This window comes from Vigna umbellata, chromosome 8, assembly GCF_029865625.1.
Source record: "Vigna umbellata cultivar VRB3 chromosome 8, Vumbellata_1.0, whole genome shotgun sequence".
NCBI lineage: Eukaryota > Viridiplantae > Streptophyta > Magnoliopsida > Fabales > Fabaceae > Vigna > Vigna umbellata.
In genome coordinates this window covers 41,158,358-41,178,685 of record NC_142172.1, presented here as the reverse complement: position 1 = coordinate 41,178,685, position 20,328 = coordinate 41,158,358, and the positions used below count along the sequence as shown (strand labels likewise).

At 29.7% G+C, this 20,328-nt stretch overlaps 1 protein-coding gene across 2 annotated transcripts; it reads left to right on the top strand.

Annotated features, from left to right (window-relative positions):
• The first annotated feature begins 732 nt into the window (after positions 1-732).
• LOC148194727 (polypyrimidine tract-binding protein homolog 3-like) lies at positions 733-9,768 on the top strand. 2 transcript variants are annotated; one of them, XM_088096267.1, is made up of 15 exons: positions 733-890; positions 1,503-1,570; positions 2,624-2,695; positions 2,797-2,873; positions 3,020-3,098; positions 3,394-3,517; positions 6,605-6,669; positions 6,762-6,811; positions 6,939-6,980; positions 7,115-7,166; positions 7,271-7,328; positions 7,430-7,443; positions 7,924-8,031; positions 8,106-8,249; positions 9,217-9,768. In XM_088096267.1, exons 2-15 carry the CDS (start codon positions 1,514-1,516, stop codon positions 9,604-9,606), a joined length of 1,332 nt encoding a protein of 443 aa, XP_087952393.1. In that variant the 5' UTR covers positions 733-890; positions 1,503-1,513; the 3' UTR covers positions 9,607-9,768. The 2 variants fall into 2 exon arrangements, with proteins under 2 accessions (XP_087952393.1, XP_087952394.1); XM_088096268.1 differs by lacking the exon at positions 1,503-1,570 and having other exon boundaries at positions 746-890.
• The last annotated feature ends 10,560 nt before the right edge of the window (positions 9,769-20,328 follow it).

Sequence of the window (20,328 nt, the reverse complement as noted above, 5' to 3'; positions counted from 1 at the left end):
GAATTTCATTCCTATTTTAAGCTTGTTGTAAATAATTTAATTTGATTCCTGTAATGATCACATGGTCACTCATTGAGTAACTTATAAGTAACTAAAATAAGTTCATTGCAACATTTAGCACATTTCCCTAATTTTTGTTTCCATTTAAACTGGCAATGGCATTTGAAGAGCATGGTATCATAACCTTATGTATCACATAACACTCGATGGTTTATTAAACGGATATATTCTGAGATATCTCTCTCTTTGTTTGCGTAGATTAATATTTGTGTGTGATTGGATAAATGTTTTCAAATGGTTTTAAGTAAATCTTCATTTTATAAAATTGTTAATTATTAAATCTTTTATCATAAGAGCGTTTAAAATAAAGTAGTTTTAATATATGTCAACAAAAAATTACTTTTAGATGTCAATGATGTGCAAAATAATAATATTAAAGCAGTATGGTAATATTGCGTTATGCTTTTTTCTTTTTTTCACATTACATGTAAGTGGGATTTTTTAACTGGTAAGCTAAATAAGTTATTATACACTTATGAGTCACTCTCGAATTATATGAAATGAAAAAGAAATGAACAAATAGTAAAGAAGTTGGTTAGGCCAGATAAGCACGAAATGCCAACTCAAAAAGAGATGGATAAGTTTGGAGTAGTTGATTGAATGTTTGTAATGAGACCAAAAACCACTTTTGAGCAAATGCAAATCATCACACTTTCAATGCGAACTTAAATTCAATCTAAGGTTCTCTCTTGTATAAAGCCGCAACTGAGTTACATTACCCAACATAAGATAGGGTAACAGTAACAGATTCACGATTTCATACGTGCCACTCTTCTTTAACTCTCTCTCATCCTCTTCCTTTTTCTCTATTTGTCTCTCACCTCTTTCAGGCAATTTCTCTCTCTCCCTCTCTCTGCTTCTCTTTTTGGAACGAAGAAACCTGCGGTGTGTTTGCTTTGCCGATATGTCACAATTTCCTTCAACTTTAGGGTTCTGGGCTTGAATTTGGACATATCCTTTCCTTTTTTGGGATTTTCTTGACTGCCTTTTGTTCTGACTGTTCATAGATTTAGGTCTCCACTTGGATATGCGACTTTTTTCCAGTTTGATAGAGTGCGTGATTAAAATTTCATGTTTTATTTTTCTCCTTCTTTCGTGATTGGTGCTTCGTCTGTGAAGCACCATGATTCTTTGCATTATAATTTATTGGCATCGATCGTGATTTAGTCCAATTGGGTTTTGCGAAAAATCGGAATGGTGGAAGCCTTCAAGCTTTTTTGGGGGGTTATTGTACTTGTTCGTCAGTTTTAGAGTGAGGATTTTGGAGCATGCCAACTGCGAGCTTTTGCTCCAGTTCCTTGCCTTTTGTTTTTAGTTTGATTCAAACTAGAACTGTGTTTTTATGCTATTCATAAACTGAACAAGTGAAACGGAAAAAAAAAAAACAGTTGAAGTGGTTCATCAACATCGTCATCATTATATGTATTTTCTGGTATTTGCAGGTTAGTTTACAATGACCGAACCTTCCAAAGTCGTTCACGTTCGAAACGTTGGGCACGAAATATCTGAAGTACTTTTTCTTTCTCTCTCTTGTTGGATGTTTTCATGGCTGGTTTGTAGAGTGAAAATAGGGTAGCAATGAAATAGAGGAGAAATAGGGAGGAGGGAGAGGAAACACAGGAGATATAATAAGTTTTGGATTGTGTTTTGGTAGAGTGAAAATGGGGTAGAAGAAAAGTACAGAGCCATGGATACCTTTAATTTTAGTTCTTCACTATCTGCAGTGGAGTAGAAGTGAACAGTGAAAGGCTTTTATGAAAAAGGAACAGGGCACGGCTTTGGTTTCCATGGCAGTTGAAAACTGGTCGTCCTATTTTTCTCTTGGCTATTTATTCTCTATTCTGTCAAACTTATCTTCTAAAATCTATATTATTTGTCACATTTCCATTCACCTTATTTCTTTCCTCACCTAGCAAGCACACCTTTAGCTTTATTTTGATGTGATGAGAACAATACAATTACCAAAAAGGTGACTGAAATGAGAGTGGTAAGGTAACCAAGGGTGTTTGATTTCTATTTTCGGAAGTTCTTTTTTAATTTCCAATACGCAAAAGATCAAGAGATGGTGCGAGGCGCAAAGCAGAGTTCGGAATCAAGAGATGTTAAGCAAGAAGAAAATCGAGAATGAAAAAATATCTCGTAACTGTTTCATTCTACAGTTTCCAAAATTTAATTGGATTTGTATGAGAAATTGATAGGTAAGTAGTGAGAACTGTTCTAGAAAACAATAATAATAGTGAAAAAGGAAATCAAATCGGCTCACTCAGGATATCTAATTTTGAATCTTCTTATAATATGGTTCTACATTTTCCGTTTTAGATTTTTAGTTTTTGATTGCAACCCTTTTTTGAGCTGTAATAATAACATGCATGCACATGCATGCACACATGATATATCATAGAAGCTGCAAGACATCTTTGCTTGTCAAAGCGAGTTGAAGTCAACTTTTGATTCATTGTAGAACTTTAGTGTTTATTGTCTTATCATAGAATGATTATACTTCCTTTACATGTTAGAGTTTTTACTTTCTGGAATTAGTAATCCCTTTCTCCTTTGATTGCAGAATGATTTACTCCAGCTGTTTCAGCCTTTTGGTGTCATAACCAAGCTTGTTATGTTGCGTGCCAAAAATCAGGTTTTCTTTTTTCATTCCTTTAAATGAAACTGATAGTTCCTGCATAAACTTAAGGTTGTTTCAGTTCATTATTTTTTGTACAACCTGTGCCATATTTGTAGGCTCTTCTCCAAATGCAAGATGTTCCTTCTGCAGTTAATGCTTTACAATTTTATGCAAATATCCAGCCAAGTATAAGGTACAAATGGCTTGCTCTGTATTTTGGGGATGTACATGATTGCATTGACTGTAGTTTCATAATTAGATTTTTGGTTTTGTATTAGTACATTCTCTTTGATAATAAAACTGCCTTAGCGATAGATTTATCCTTTTGTTTTGTCCTAGGGGGAGGAATGTTTATGTTCAGTTTTCCTCACATCAAGAACTGACAACAATGGATCAAAGTCAAGGACGAGGAGATGAGGTTGGTGTTTTTTGTGTTGATATTTTTTATTTAAAAGAGTGTATGCTCTATCTTGTCTATTTCTTAAAAAAACATGTTGAAATTATTATTTTTATATTTTGTATGATATAGTTTCAGCCCCTCTCCCCAATGTCTTTGTATGTAAGATTGTCCCATTTCGCGGACCAGTGTTAAATTGTTATGTTCTGTATATTCCTCTTTCTCTTTATCATGTACTTCCTCTATTTATTCTCCTTTATCTCTATCTCTTCTCTTTCTCTATGCTGTCATGCTGTCGGGATCTCTGGATGCACAGCCAAACCGAATTCTCTTAGTTACAATTCATCACATGCTGTATCCTATAACAGTGGATGTGCTGTTTCAAGTATTTTCACCCCATGGATCTGTGGAAAAGATTGTAACATTTCAGAAGTCAGCTGGTCAGATTTTCAGATTTCTCCCTTTCTCTTCTTTCCTTCCCTGTCAACTTTTTTTATATCTGGACATTTACTAGCTAAATTGAGGTTATAGTAATAGTTTGTTTCGAAATGTGGAAATATATATTTATATTATATATATTGAATGTAAATAGAAAAATATTTTATGAAAATTTTCAATTGGAAAGTTCCCAATAGCGTCTTCTATTGATCCATGTAACTAACTGCCGTCATAGGATAAACGTTGTTGTTGCTTGTAAGTAAATGGGACAATAGTAGAACAGGGTTCTTTAAATTTAATGAATTTGTAAAGGCTTTGGTTTTTCAATGTGTTGTGGAATGCTCCTTAATTTTCAACGCATAATGTGACATAGAACGTAAGGGGGAAAGAGAAAAAAAACACAGAAAGATTGGAGGAGTTCTGGGAAGGAAAGGATATAGAGAGAGATGAGATAAATAGATGGATTAAATGAACGAACTATTCACTCCACCTGTATTATCATTCCAGTGTGTCAAAAATACAACAGCCATGCTTTATTTATAGGCAGCTATCCAATAGTTGTAATCCCAGCTAACAGTTGCCGACTAACTAAAGCTATCGTGATTTTTGTGCAAAATTTGTCTGAAAATTTTTTGATTAATAGAAATATTTTTTATGTTATACATATTAGATTTTCTATAAACAATTGATGTTTCTTGCAAAAGTCTTCACAAAAATTATAAATAACTTTTCTATTTTTTTTATTCAATAGCAGGTGAGGTTTTAATAGTTGTAAAAGGTAATCTGAGAAGTGTTATTAACGAAGTAGAAAAAATATTTTAGAATTAATTATGCTTTTCATCCTTGTAAAAGTGACAACATTTGGTTTTTATCTGACTTTTTATGATTCCACATTTTAGTCTGCATTATGTAAATACCCAAACTCTTTTATACAACTTTTGAGGATGAAAGTTTGGCATATTACGGTTGAAAGTTTGTGTATTTATAAAATGCAGGTGCGGAAAGTTAGAGTTTTGAAAGTTGCCAAACAAAAAATTGTCCATTCCATGGGGGAGGAAAACATCACTAACGTAATATTTGAATATCTTAAATGATAATTAGTTGAAAAATATATTTTTGAATACCATTACTTTTTTAAAATCACCTATCAGAGATGGTATTGTTACATTTAACTTATACATTATAATCTTAATTATTTTTATCCCTCCAACTCTTTTTAAGCTCAGCCATTGCTCAATGGTCTTGAAATGCAAACAAAATGGTAAGGGGAGTGTAGTTTCTGTTCATTCCCCAAAGTTTTGAAGAACTTCTTCCCAAAATTACACACAAAAACAAGATCTCTAGCACTATATCTCAAATAGTGCTCCATGTAACCTGTAGATCTGATACATGCAGTATTGAGGAAGTGTTGTTGTATATGAATGTTAAATGACAAAAGTTATGTATGCTTGCTTTTGTGATAAGTGATGTCCCAAATGGCAACCTTGGTATGGTGGTAAAAACAAAAATTATAGGCTATTAAGCTTCTTTTTTTAAAGTTAAGATTTCAACATTTTTTAAGAATTCTTGAGGGGCAAAAATTTCATTCTAGGCTATCCCAACTGCCGACTTACTTTGCTTCCCGAACACATTCTTACTCTGCTTCCCCTTATCTCGTGTACCTGCTACTGCGTTCCCATTGCCTGGAGCCAACTAATTCATGTTTTTGGTCAACATTCTCCCCTATACTGCTGTTGTAATGAGATTCGTTGCTCATATGCCAAGCTACGAGCTTCTCTCTTGGCTTGAATAAACACACTGAGATAGTGTAGCATATTCTTCCTGTAAACCGGACCAACCATATAAGCATCAAGATATTCTTTAGATGAAGGAAGTTTACTGGGAATTGCATCTAATTTATGATAAATTCTGCCAAGGTGTGATGCTGTCGCAAACGCATATGATTTTCTTGCAGGTGTTATATCCCTTTCAGGCAATAGCCTCTAAAGCTGATCTGAATTGTGCTCCCCCATGCCTAACAGTGTATCAACCTTTTCAAGCCTTTGTTAAATTTGAACGAAGCGTTCTTTCATTTTGTGTAGTTGTGTTTACATACCTATAGGTTCTGGTCTAGTGACAGGAAAACTAGGCTCTAGATATCACTAATGTAGGATACTGATTGAAAGAGAAAGAAACAGAAAAGAAAGAGGGCAAGAGGGAATAAGAGCAAAACACAGGATAGAAAGAGGGAGATGAGAGAACCAAAAGATCAAAGAACTGTGCCCTACACTTATATTCTCATCTTTCTTGTTTTCCTAAAATACAATAATAAAAAATCATCCATGAACATCTAGAGAGAGAAATATAGCTATGATAGGTGATATAATGTCATAGGAAAAAAGGTGGAGAGAAATAATAAGTGTTAATGAGATGTTTGCTATATAGAAATGGTTTTATCTGTGAAGCACAAACACCACGGACATTGCAACACATAAATTCCAAGATGTAGGACACGGTTATATATATATATATATATATATATATATATATATATATATATATATATATATATATATATATATATATGAATATCATTATGAATTATTTGAATTGACAATCAAGATTTTTATATTGAAAATCATGTATAAAAAAGTTAGTTAAACATAACAATTTGAACATATTGTTACCTAATATAAAAATGAATCTAATCCATGTATCTGAAGTCCAAAAAGTGAAAAAGATATTTCATTCCTTTCTTGATCATCATTGAAAAAGACACTTTATGCAAGATTCATCTAAAGAGACCAATTAACTAACAACTTAAAAAAATTCCACATTATATGAAGATAGATAATGGATAAACTTGCTCTTAATATTTATATATTGTTACAGTACAACTGAACTTTATTTATTGGTAGCCACCTAATAGTTGTAAAAACCTAAACTGACAGGAGCTGACAAACCAACGTAACATAGTGAACATGCCATTGCCTTCTAATCAGATATAAGGATTGTTATTAGATTTTTTATAACTGTTACATTTCATTTATGCATGTATTGTTAGTGTATGTTCTACTGATTCTGTTTTCATGATTTTGCAAACTTTGTAGGCTTTCAAGCTCTCATCCAGTTTCAATCACGTCAGAGTGCTGTTAATGCGAGAAGTACACTTCAGGTTGCTTGTTTTACAGTTCCTTTCATCCTGTACTTGACTTATTAGTTCTAATATTGTTTCTGAATAACTATAGAACTTTTGGAAATTTCTAGGGACGCAATATTTATGATGGTTGCTGTCAGCTGGACATTCAATTCTCAAAGTAGGTTAAATTTATCCACCTAATTTTGTTTGTGTTTATAGATTTGTTTTTTTTTTACTTTGTTTTCTCTCCGCCTTTTTATTTACTTTGTTTTCTTACATGGACTTTTAATTAATTTTAATTGCAGCCTTGATGAATTACAAGTGAACTACAATAATGACCGTTCAAGGTGATTCAGTCAGTTTGTGTTTCTGTTTATATTGATTCCGTCAGTCCTTACGTTTCTGTTTTTATTCACTGAATAATCTCCTTTCTGACATCTTATTTATGACATTGTTGCTGACTTCATTTCATCTTTCGCAGAGACTTCACCAACCCAAATCTCCCAACGGAGCAGAAAGGAAGACCTTCGCAAGTATTTTCTGTTTGGTTCTTCATTTATATGTTTATGAATCATGTCTGTTGATCTTTATAAAGTCCATTCTAATATATTTTTTAACTTTATCTTCTGTTAAGCAGCCTGGATATGGTGATGCGGGAAATATGTATGCTGCTCAAGGTTCTGGAGGCAGGGCAGGTGCTAAATATTTTAAGCTGCTTTGATTGGTTTGGTTTATTTATCATAATGTGTTATTTTTTAATGTACTGATGTTTGTTCTTTTTCTTCTCTCCTTCCAGTTGGATTTCCACAGGTGGGTAATTTTCAGATCAACTTGAAGTTCCAATTAGATACTATTCTTGCGCAGTTGATTATATGAAGTTATCATAATTCATTTTGTATCGTGTGAAAGTAACATTAGAAATATGTTACAGTTAATCCCAACTCTTACCAATCTTTGTAAAATATAAAGGTACGGAATACAAAGTTTGTACAATTATAGCCTACCAGTTTATAGGATTTTTTGTTTACTAACAACTTGGTTAGTGCTTTTTAGTTGATTTTGCTTTTCAAATTGGGTTTTAATTGGTATAGGGAGAAGTCAGTCAGTTGGGATTTTGCTTCTTGAACTCTGATATTTCTTTCGATTAAGATAAATTACATGATGATATGAAAACATTGTTTTTATCTTTAATTTCTAGTAAAACTGCTACAAACATCAGAAATTAAGATGCTCTCTTTCTTTTTGAAAAAGAAGCAATTTACTTATTTATTATTGTTTTTTCAATTATAGATGGCTAATGCTGCAGCCATTGCAGCTGCCTTCGGGGGAGGTTTGCCTCCTGGAATAACTGGGACAAACGAGAGGTGTACAGTGCTTGTATCAAATCTTAATTCTGATGTAAGAACTTTCTCTAGCTTCTATAAAGTTCTCTCCCTTTCTTGCTTACTTGTCTTAAAATCTGCTTATTTCAGAGAATTGATGAGGATAAGCTATTCAACTTGTTCTCTATTTATGGGAATATTGTGAGAATTAAACTTCTCCGAAATAAACCAGATCATGCACTTATCCAGATGGGTGATGGCTTTCAAGCTGAATTGGCTGTACACTTTCTGAAGGTGTGTTTAGTTCAGACCTTGCTGCTCAAATATTATGATACTAGATTTTTGTCACGCCTCTTACTCAAGGGATGGGTTATTGTTGTTCTTGGTGATATATCATCATATATATGATTTAAATATTTTTTTATCTACAATTTCAATGTTATTTGACAACTTGTTGCAAGTTTGATTAGTGAGTTTGTAGAGTTTTAAAAGAAAATGAAGAATGTTTGGTAAGAGCAAAGTCATATTTCTTTTTCTAAGGTTCGATTGTAGTCGTCAGTTTCTAATCCGTCTATATTTAAGTTCCCTCTTAAAATTTATCATACTTTGGTTGTTCTGTTGATATATTTACTTCCAAATATATCTTCCTTTATGAACTTTCTACCATGTCAACTGGCGTTGCCTACAACGGTCCATGAAATTGTTTTACCAAGAAGCTCTTAAAATTTATTTCCTTTATCGTGGTTTTATTTTCTTGATGCTGATGTATGTTGTATGGAGCTAGACTGAAATTAATGGATTTATTTTATGAGAGAAAACTTATCTGTTTATAGTAGATTTTTTTTTCTTTTCATTTTCACTATTAAACAATTTTGGTTTGCGCTCTATACTATTTCATTTGTATCTTTTGATGCATTGTTTTTGTTACATCATTGGTATTGTTCCATGTTTTTGAGATGGCAGCGTTAAATATACTGTTAATGAAAAACAGCAGTTGAATATTCTGACGAGTTAACATAGTTTAGTGTCATTAAATTTAAGTCACCAAAACTTTAATTTTGATTGTTGGTTTGTGTTGATTCTGTGAGAAAATTGAAGAACGGTGAACTATATTCATGATTTTCTGTAGTGATCTTGGTAGCAATTTTATGTTAAGATATTACACTGAATACTTTTTATATCGTCTATAATCCTGCAAATTATTATATATTCCTTCTTTTCTCGTTTTAAGCTGGTCAACATTTTCAACTTTGTGTTGTAGGGAGCCGTGTTGTTTGAGAAACAGTTAGAGGTCAACTTCTCCAAGCATCCACACATAACCCAAGGTGCTGACACACGTGAATACATCAGTTCAAATCTCAACCGTTTCAACCGTAACGCAGCCAAAAACTACCGTTATTGCTGCTCTCCTACAAAGATTATCCATTTGTCCACACTCCCACAAGACATCACTGAGGAGGAGATTGTGAACCTTGTAGAGGAGCATGGAACCGTTGTCAACAGCAAAGTCTTTGAGATGAGTGGGAAAAAACAGGCTCTGGTTCAGTTTGAGAATGAGGAACAGGCTACTGAAGCCCTTGTGTGCAAGAATGCCAGCACACTTTCTGGCTCAGTAATCCGTATCTCCTTTTCGCAGTTACAGAATATATGAGTCTTTGTTAAGAAGTTGTTGAGCACAACAGGGACAGGGATACTGAATTTGGGAAGGATGTTTTTTTATGTAGATCATAGTCATCTTCATTATCTTGTAATGCTCGCCTTGCTTTCCAACTGATTTTACTCATAATATCCGCTCTTCCATTTTTCATCTTTATTCATTTATCTTCTCATCTCCTTTGATGTGCTACTTATTTAGGTTGCTAACATAATGTAGTGGGGAGGTGCACATTTGTATGATTGAGAATAGGTTATTGGGGAAAAGGGAGAGGAGGATTCACTTCCTTATTTCCTTATAAATCATTGTTGTATATGGTTTGTAATGTAGTGGGGAGGTGCACATTTTTGTTGTATTCTCAATCCATGTCAAAAATTTCTAATCTAATTGAGCAAGAAATTAGTTTTTGTGTGTTTGTTTTTGAAGTATCTAACCATTGGTCTACTCTTCATGTTTGCAACTACATATTTCCCTCCACCACCTGTAGCATCTCTCTCTTCTTGCATGCATATGGATTGAGAATATACTCATTATTTTTCTTCCTCCTCCTTTCTCAAACCATTTCCTCCCCTTGACCAGCAAGCTGTTTTATCCTCAATGTGATAATGCAACATTGAAACCTAAGGTTGAGAAGAGGAACTTTATGTCATTGGTCATTTCTATTAGAAGTTCTTGCTTGCAACGCAGAAAAGCAGGTGAACGGGGCAAGTTGCAGCGTGAAGTCATTTCAACGAGTTAAATCGAGCCACGGAAACTCCAAGGTTGTTCATTGTTTAATTCATTGGTAGAATTGAAACACCTCACCATTGTACAACTTTCAAAAACTACACCCAGATCAAGGTACTTGTAGTTGTACCACACTGCAATGGCAAAAGGGAAAAAACCATTTCATGTTACAATAGATTTCATTGAAAGAAAAAGGAAAAAAATTGCCTGTTAAAATTTGTAGGTCTATGAAACACCAACTTTGTCAATGACTCAATTCATATTAATTAGTAAAGGATTGTACAATTGCTGATTAATAATCATTTTAATTGTGCTTATCCAACCATAGCCCAGAAATACTATTTGAGAAGAAAATAAATTGACACGAATATTTCAGAGAAATCGTCGAAGGCTAACTTAAGCCAAGTTTAAGCTCCAAAAGGGACCTTAGAGTTTTAAGGAAATAAAATTGATCATGATATTTCAGCCTGAGTTCATTTGTACTATTGTTATTTTCAATGCCTCAGTCAGTGGCTAATTTTAAAAAAGTTGTCTGGATTTTTCTCCATTGCATAACATCATATATTTAGGCATAGTTCTGCATCTGTTTTCTTGTGTCTATAAAAAAACATCACAACTGAATACATTTTTAAATCTAAATCAACCTTATAAACTGAAGCTTTCATTCATTTTATATACTGTGTAAATTCTCCAACAAAGACAAGTTTACTCATATATCAATTTGTATCTTTATGATGTAGTCTTTATATAAGGAAAACATCAATCATTAGAAGTTAGACACAAGAAAAAGGTTTGACCCTAAAAACTGGTTTATTTTGTGAGAGTCTTCAAACTTAAGCATTATATAAATAGTTCATGTTATTTAATGTGAGACTCTTGTCAGCATGTTGATAAACTATAATGATGTCGTTATCAAAGACAAAGTAGCACCCCTCACATGATAGTATCTCAAACCATTTTACTTTGTTTATGCTTTCTTTAATTGTGCTTTATGTACATGTCCGGTTCTATTTTGATTGCACGTAATGCTCACATTGTAAGATTGATAAATGCTCTATTTGTTGATTAAGTGAAGCTTGAAAATTTTATATTCCTCTAGTTGTTGTCACATTAATTTGGTTGCTTTTGGCATAAGCTAGATCACACAGCAGATCAAGCCTAATTTTTCTTTCATAATTCTTTGTGGGAACTATGCCAAACAAGTAATTTGTATGTTATTATTATTCTATGTAAGATGAGTTGTTTATTATATAATTTAGACCATCCTATGGCATGTTTTTTATTTGTTTTTACTTTTTTTATTGAGAGTATCATCTTTTTATTGTTTTGTACGTGTGTAAGGTCTTTTTTATATACAATGATATCATAGTTTATGAATGTGAAAATATTATTAATGTATTTGATCTAAATTTCGTCAATAAGATTTCATTTATAAAAGTCAAACTAGCAAATTTTTTATACCAAAAACTAAAATAAATTTATCGTAATTATGATATCAACAAGCATATTAAACGTAATTGGTGCCTTGTAGTTCCCAGCTATCTATCTTCCAATTTCCTTTTTCCTTTGGATTGGTTCTTTTTCTGTTTCCTTTTTTCTTCACTTTCGAAAATGTTGACTGAAGTAGTTGAAAATTTTGATCTTTGTTAGAAAGTTGTAGAATTGCTCATTCTGTCAGTGAGCACCGACTATAGGATATTGTGTGATGCATGTTGCTGCCACTTGGATTTTGTTAGTTGCCAAAGTCAAATCAAACATTGATACATAAGTTTTCTTCTTTCAGTTCCAGAGGTGGAATGTTCTTCAAGTCTCTTTCAGATTTTAAGTGTAAGTTTGATTTTAAATTAAGTAGAAATGAATGTCAAACACATTGATGTTTTTGAGTTTTTTTATATTAAACTCTTATGACTCATTGGTGCATAATTTTTTAATATTTTATTGGCGTAGAATCTTCTTGGTATTTTGTTGGAGAGGATTGAAATATCTGTATTTTCTTATTAGTTCGTATATAATAATACTAAGTATTTTAACACAAAAATGTTTATGAAGTATCCTGTCTGGTTACTAAATTTTTAAAGAAAATTTAACGAGTCACAGTTATTTCTAATCAATTTTTATCTATAATTTAGTGTTAACTTCATATGAAATATTCAAACTTAGTTTCATTAAAATTAACCATATATTAATCAACATCAATTCAGAAAGAAGAGTTATATCAACTATATATTAATTATTCAATCCAATAAACATATTAAAGGATATATTAATTTAGTTATGAAAATTCTGATCCTATAGATATATTAAAGACACATATTAATTTGGTAATATGAAAAGAAAAATCCTTTTTTATTCAGATACGATATCCATATCTATTTAGTGTGTATGCACACACTGTTTGATAAAATTTGTTTTAATTTGAAAATGTGTAAGTAACTCAGTTCTATAAGTATGGTACTTTAGATAAATGAAAGAAAAAGAAAGATAAATATATCTATATATCAAGCATAAGTTTGGATTTGTTAATTAATTATATTTTTTATCAGTTTATTTTGGGGAAGGTTTTAAAGTGGCTCAGAATATGTTATTTTCATATAAATCCATATTGAGTAATCAAGCTTCTGCATTTCAACAAGATGATTCATTCATGAAAAAAATAATAAAAGAAACAGAGTTTGCTGATTATATATGATTATCTGTCACAAGATGTCGTTCTCATGTTTGTTTGTCTTTTTATTCTACGAAGTCATTGTGATGATTTAGAATAACTGAATAAAAAATTTGTCACAAGTTTGATTAAACGTGAAGAAATTGAAAACCAGAAACTTGCAAGACTCCTCCTTATTGTTCGCCTTTTTTATATGAATTCATGATGCTGAAGTGTTCAATTTGAACTTTAAAGTTTTCAACTTACTTTATTTCATTGTTTAAAACTATTCTCATTGTTTTCGGTTGTGAGACATACAACCTCTTCTTAATTTCAGGGATATTTAATGTTTTCTTTTCAGTAAATTCACATATGCTTCACTATTTGAATCCATTTTTCTTTTGGTCAATTTTGCAAATACGTTGAAATGTTGAAATGATGAATTATATTAATACTATGAATAAGTAATGATCTATGAGAAAATTGTTTATTGAACATTCTACCAACAATTTGTTGGGTCTATTAAGGAGGGATTTACTGGAAAGACACAATACCAAATGAGATATGAACTTAACCACATCAGGGATTGACATCACTCTTTAGCCAAAACCGATATAGGGACCATTGTATTCGTCTGAACTGGTCACCAAGACAAACCATCGGCTCTGATACCACTGTTGGGTCTGTCAAAGAGGGGGTTCACCGGAGAGACACAATACCAAATAAGATATGAGCCTAACCACATAAGGGATCGACACCACTTTTTACTCAAAACCTTAAGACAATGGATTAATGGGTCTTTCACCTTTATAAGGTGCTCTACTTTCTCATTTCTATCCAATGTGAAACTTAGACTCACACTTGGATTCTCAACACAATTTTCACAGGAAAGCCACATACATCCGGGTGTCTCTATCTCTATATCCTTATTTTTATTATCATCTTTTATATTTCTTTATATATATTAATAAAAACATACGCGATGCTTAAATATATTTTTACTTTTTTATTATAATAAAAAATAATAAAATTATTATTATGGTTATTTTTATTCTAATTATAAATTAAATAAAAATATATTGTATAAATTTATTGTAATTAATTTTATATATTTTGTAAATAGTTTTATAATTAAGAAAATGGTAAACTTAAAAAAGATTGTCCAATAAAAAAGTCAAGATAAAATTTAGAGAAATGGTCTTTTAAGAAAATAACTATTGAAATTTAAAAAAACTTTTATTTAAAAGATAAAACTGTAAAATAAATATGAACACAAAAAATTCTATTTATAAGTATAAATTATATATATATATATATATATATATATATATATATATATATATATATGTTCATTATGTTATTTTTGTTATTATATATAAATATAATAATTAAATGTACATTGTATTCAAAATAAAATATTTAAAAATGTGGAACACAACTATATTTTTCCTAAAATTTATATAAGGATAGCTTTGGTATTCACTCAATATTTTTATTGTTTTCTTATTTTCTATTCCAATCTACTCTCAATTAGTTTGTTTTAATATTTAGTTTTAATCGATTTGTTATGAGTGTTGGTTAAGATTAACTTGTTTTAATTTTTAGTTTAGATTGTTTTTTCTTAATTTTTAATTTAGAATCTCGGATTAACTATTTCAATTTTCGATATTTGATAGTTTTATTAATCTTTGAACTCATCGACTCATTTTGAGCTTCGGTTTTAAACCGTTCAATCCAGTCGAACTCAACATTCAGATTAAGATAACATGTGTCAAGCTTTGGTCTGAGCTGTTCTGTCTCAACTTTCGACTGATGTCGTCCCTTCTCAAATTTTGTCACCAAGATTACTCTCTTGATCTTAGCTTAGGTTGTTCTGTCTTGACTTAGGATCCGATAAAGTTTGACTCAATCTTTAAACCAAATTCCAAATTAAAGATATTGCTTTTAAGAATTAATTAAAGTTTTGTAATGAAATTAAAACTACTTTAATTTAATTTTAACAGTAACTTCTTTTTAAAGAAACTTTGTGTGTTGGTACTTTCTTTCAATCTCGTAAGTTAGGATTTTCTTAAAAGAAAAAAGTTTATTCTTGATAAAAATTTATTTATGAGACATGTATCGAATTGCCAGCTGCTCTAGAAAATTCTTCTCATGCGTTCGTAGTTGTTAAAAGCTTGTATAATATCTATCTTACAGACACTACAATCCCATTTTAGAAGCATGATAAAATGTCCAATATGATGAAATCCGTTGATGAATCATCTATAATATGTAACTAAATTCAGAAAATTACAAATTCCAGTTACTATATATCTTTAGTGTGTTTTCGCTTTGATTGTTAAACAAATATTTCATCAAGTAATTTAAATAAAGAATATTTCAATTTCTTAGAAATGTTTAAATACTTGTCCAAATATAAATGATAAATAAGTTAATCAACTTCAGCTTCTTTTTGCCTTACTTCACTATGAACCTTTTCTTTCGTCTAATATTGATATGGGAACATGGAATGTCGGCTTTACTACTTTTTTTCTAATATTAATTTCAGTTTCTCAAACATTCTCCTACAAGGTGAATGAACCTTTCTATATGCCAACTTCGAATCCTAGAGCTCCTTCTAAGTTCAAAATTTATTTTATTGACACTTACGACATCTTCTAGGTTAGATGGCCCCATGCACTTCACTCTCTCTAGCTAAATATATATGTCCTTTTGGAATAAATTATTTCCTTTTACTTTTCAGAGAATTTGGTTTGTCCTACTTCATTTTTATCAAAATGAAATAAAGTGAAAACGTGTGCCAAGAAAAAAAAACCAAACTCTCGTATTTAATCTTTCGGATAATATAAGAAAGTAAGATTAAAAATCTATTAATTCATTATTTTAAGATTTTAAGTAAAGAGTATATCAGTGTTTCATAAAATTTGGTCTCAAATCTCGTTAATTTATATTTTCTCGTATCTTCTCAATAAACTTTCTGTTTGATAGACCTATCACAAGACTTTGTTATTGTCTTTGGAATAGAAATTAAACAATCCAACTTTTAACATGAAATTTTTGTTTAACAAATCAAGTTTACCACATTTCGTTTTAACTAAAAGCTGATCACTATCCAAAGTGGTTTAAATTCGAAACCACTTCCTAAAGCACGATAGAGATATCAATGTAGAAGGCACAGAATGATAGACTAAAACCGAACCACCACCCCTACAAAAGGAATTTCCATACGCACAAAAGGCACGAGAAAGGCAACAAGCTACATTAACGAAAATATCAAACTCAAAGAAAAAGAAAATTAACAAAATTGCAATAATTTATTAGCTTGTTAGACTGAATCACACATTTGCAATTTTACTTATGGGGGAGGATCTTGGCACCAAAGAGAAAAAAAAATGAAAACTTTTGTTATTATCTATTTTATTAGAAAAGATAAAGAAAAACATAACCTCTACAAAACAAGAGCAGCATTGTTTTACACAATAACCTTTAGAACCAGTTCCGAGAAGCTCAACAAGGCAATAGCATAATAACAGTACTAAAATCACACAAAAGTGAAATCTATTTTACCTGAATGCTCTCCTTGGAAGCGCTACCAAGTACGACTAATATACCTAAGAGAAATCCAAAAGACAAATATAGCAAACAAAACGATGAAACAGATGAAGAAAAATAGATTCGATTGTCAGCTATTCGAGCAAAAAGAAGATCATCATCACCACCGTATCGGAAGAAGCAGCCAGAGATGTTGAAGACAATTTGTTATGGATGTGGCAAGGTATGGTCAGGTCAGTTAGGTAGATAATTACATTTTTAACATATCTGGATTATTATTAGTATAACTTTAAAAATAATTATAATAATCAAATTTGTAATTAAACAACATTATAAAGCTTACACACTAATATGTATGTGTACTTCAAATTGATATAATTATTCTCATATCACATTAACTGTACATATCGTGTTGGTTTGGCAGAAGACAACTATATTCAATGGCTGATGGAGCAAAAGAAGAAAATTCAGAAAGTCTTTCATTCCGTGACGCAAACAAAAACGCAATTAATCAAAGAAATACGGTCAAATTATTAGAAATGAAAGTTTATGTATAGTGATTAGTGAGTTAAATGTTAGCTCTGTTCAATTGTCATGAAGATTTGTTGTAATAGCAGAAGAGTCTAAGTCAAAAAATAAAAATAAAAATAGCCAACTGGAGAAATTGGTGATTTTGGCCAATTGACAATAACCTTACAATAGGCCGTGACTAGTCTTTCTTGTTTCAATCTAGAAAATTTATTGTGCTGTGTACGAAAAGATAATATTTTTCATTCATAATATACTGATATTTTAATTTAAGTTACATACTTATGTTTGATATTTATTTGTGTCTAATATTTTATAATATTATATCGATACTAAATATTTAATCTATAAAGTAACAATATTTTATATAATAATAATTTATAATTTTTATATTAATAACTTTATGATTTTAATTTAGATTTATAGAAGAATAATTATATATTTATCATATTTTCAAAATTTATTAAATACTTTTCAATATCACATTTATTACCGGTTATTTTCTATTATCTATAAAATAAATTAATGATATAAGAGTATATAAGACCGCTTGGTAATAAAATCTTGCTATATATATATATATATACATACCGTGAGCAGGTACGTTTCATATCCTATACTTATCCATGTACGATTGCTTTTCATCAAGTAAATTAAGTTGTTATATATATATATATATATATTAATATATATATATATATATATATATATATATATATATATGCTAATAGGATGATGCCATTCAAAGATAATCTAGTGATAATGAATTGAAATACCGCTACATTTTAAATTAATATTAGATATCAATGTTTGTAAAATACTTTTAACATCTTTTTAAAAGTATACAAGGACTTATTATATATCAAACAATTTTATGTTTAAAATTTCGCATTAGATGAAGTTTACAGAAATAGCAGTTCATGTGTTTTTAAAATTAATTAGCATTTAATTACATTACTTCATAACCCACTAAACCTTTTTTAATAAGTAGTGAGCTACTTAAATTAAAAATAAATAAATTAGCAAGAATCTTGTGTACCGCACAAGATTAAAATAAACATATTAAAACTGTTTTGAAAAAGACATTAAACTATACTATACCATTAGAAATAAAAATAAAAATTAACATATTAGCAAAATATTATTTCATACAAGCTGTATTTTTTTTTCTCCATTGGAGAAAGATTTTTAAAAACTTTAATTTGATAGTGAACTTTGTTGAAAATCTAAGTCTGACATTACTAAAAATAAAAGAGTTGAGTAATGTATAAAAATTAAGACATATAAACTTATTTATTTAAAATTTTGAGTTCAATATAATATCTATCACTTATATTTTATTGAATTTCTTTAATAAATTTTCTCCAAAGACCATAAAAAACATGTTGGTTTAAAAAATCATTTGATACATGTTACAAAATACATAGTAAATGTTTCACAATATGCAAATATTTCAAACTGAATATAACTAAGGATATATTACTCTATTGAGGGAGTGTCAAATACACACTCAAACTTTGTTTTCAGACAACTAACAGATTTTGTGGAAATGGAAAATTAAGGCGACTTTTTCATTTTGAAAGATGAGATCACCTAATACTCTATTGAATTAGGAGATAAATTAAAAAAAATGAAAAAAAAAATAAAATGAGAACAGTTTGTGTATTCTTCTGTTATTTGTATAATTTTTAAAAAATAAAATGGATTAAAAAAATTCACAATTTTGAAATTAAAACGTAAAAAAGAAAAGCAGAAGCAAAGTATATCTTTCTGAGTACGGATTTCCTAATCTTGTCTAGTGTTTGTGCATAAATATTTTGTTAAGATTCTGTCAAATAAGAAATTTTCAATTACTTTATTATTTTTCTTTTTTCAAATAAGTTCATAAAAATTTTAATTAAAAAAAGATAACAAATTCGTGATAAAATTTGTTAATGAAAGGAGTTTGAATCTAAATTTTTTTCTATTCTCTCTTCCAAACCCATCAAACTAAGTTTATAATTTTCAAGTATTACTGAGAAGTTCAATCCACAATTTTTTCACAATCTTTTTTAACTTTTATTAAGTCATGTTATAATTTTAGAGTTTTGTTAATAACTTTTAAATAATCATTTAAATGAGTGTTTCAAAAGTGATTGTAAAGTATTATCACTGAAGTGATTAGTATAATGGTAGTGTAAAGTATTATCACTAAAGTGATTAGTATAATCACTCAAACAATTTGTGAGATAACACTTTTTCTTTAAATTAAAGGATAAATCTTAAGTGAGGAATGAGTAATTACCATCCTTCACTCTAGTTATATTCACTAATCAAACTATATCTACTAATAAAACAATAAATATTTAAAAATTTGAATGATTATCCGTATTAAATTTATAATCCCTAAATATCTATATTGTTCAAATAATAATAAAACACTCAAATGATGCAATCTTTAGTTTGAATAACATCACAAATAAATATTTTAAAATTTAAATCATTATTTAGTTTAAGTTTTAAATGTAATTATATAATGTTATAATTTTAAGTCATCACTACTATAAATATGTCTTTTGACAATGGTCAAATTGGATTTTATTACAATTTCATAAATTGAACAAATAACTAACTGATATATATATATATATATATATATATATATATATATATATATATATATATATATATATATATATATATATATATATATATATAATATATATATATATATTTGTGGTTTGTTAACACGCGTACGTCTGTTTTTCAGTTGGTACATTTTAGTAATGTTTACCGAGTTTTAGTAGACAAAAATATCCTTATATATCATGGATTCTAAGTTTTAAGGTTAAGGGTATTTTAATAATTTTCATTCTCAAAACTAAAAAAAAAAAAGAAATAAAAAATTCCTCTCTCAACCCTTTCTCTTTCATCTTTCTCACTCACAATCTTTTCTCTGTCATCCCTACTGTAGTCCCAATTGAAAAAATTAAAAATACTTGTCGTTAAACAATCTTACAAAAAAATGATTTTATAATGAGTTTTCATCTTATAATTTTTGTCTTATCTAATTTTATCCAATTTTCACAAGCATAAAGGAATTGGTAATTAACTTGGAAAAAATCATAAATACTCGCTGTTAAACAATTTCTTAGTAAAATTTTTTAAAATGAGTTTTTATTTTATAATTTTTGTCTTATCTAATTTTATCTAATTTTTACAAGCATAATGACATCAAAGGAATTGGTAATTGGCCTGGAAAAACTCAGAAGCACTCGTTGTTAAACAAT

Bases quoted from the DNA above. Each gene is read 5' to 3' on its own strand.
- LOC148194727 (XM_088096267.1), top strand. From the start codon at position 1,514: ATGACCGAACCTTCCAAAGTCGTTCACGTTCGAAACGTTGGGCACGAA. The intron at 2,696-2,796 runs GTTTTCTTTTTT...CCATATTTGTAG, and splicing joins TGTTGCGTGCCAAAAATCAG to GCTCTTCTCCAAATGCAAGA. The intron at 3,099-3,393 runs GTTGGTGTTTTT...CTGGATGCACAG, and splicing joins GTCAAGGACGAGGAGATGAG to CCAAACCGAATTCTCTTAGT.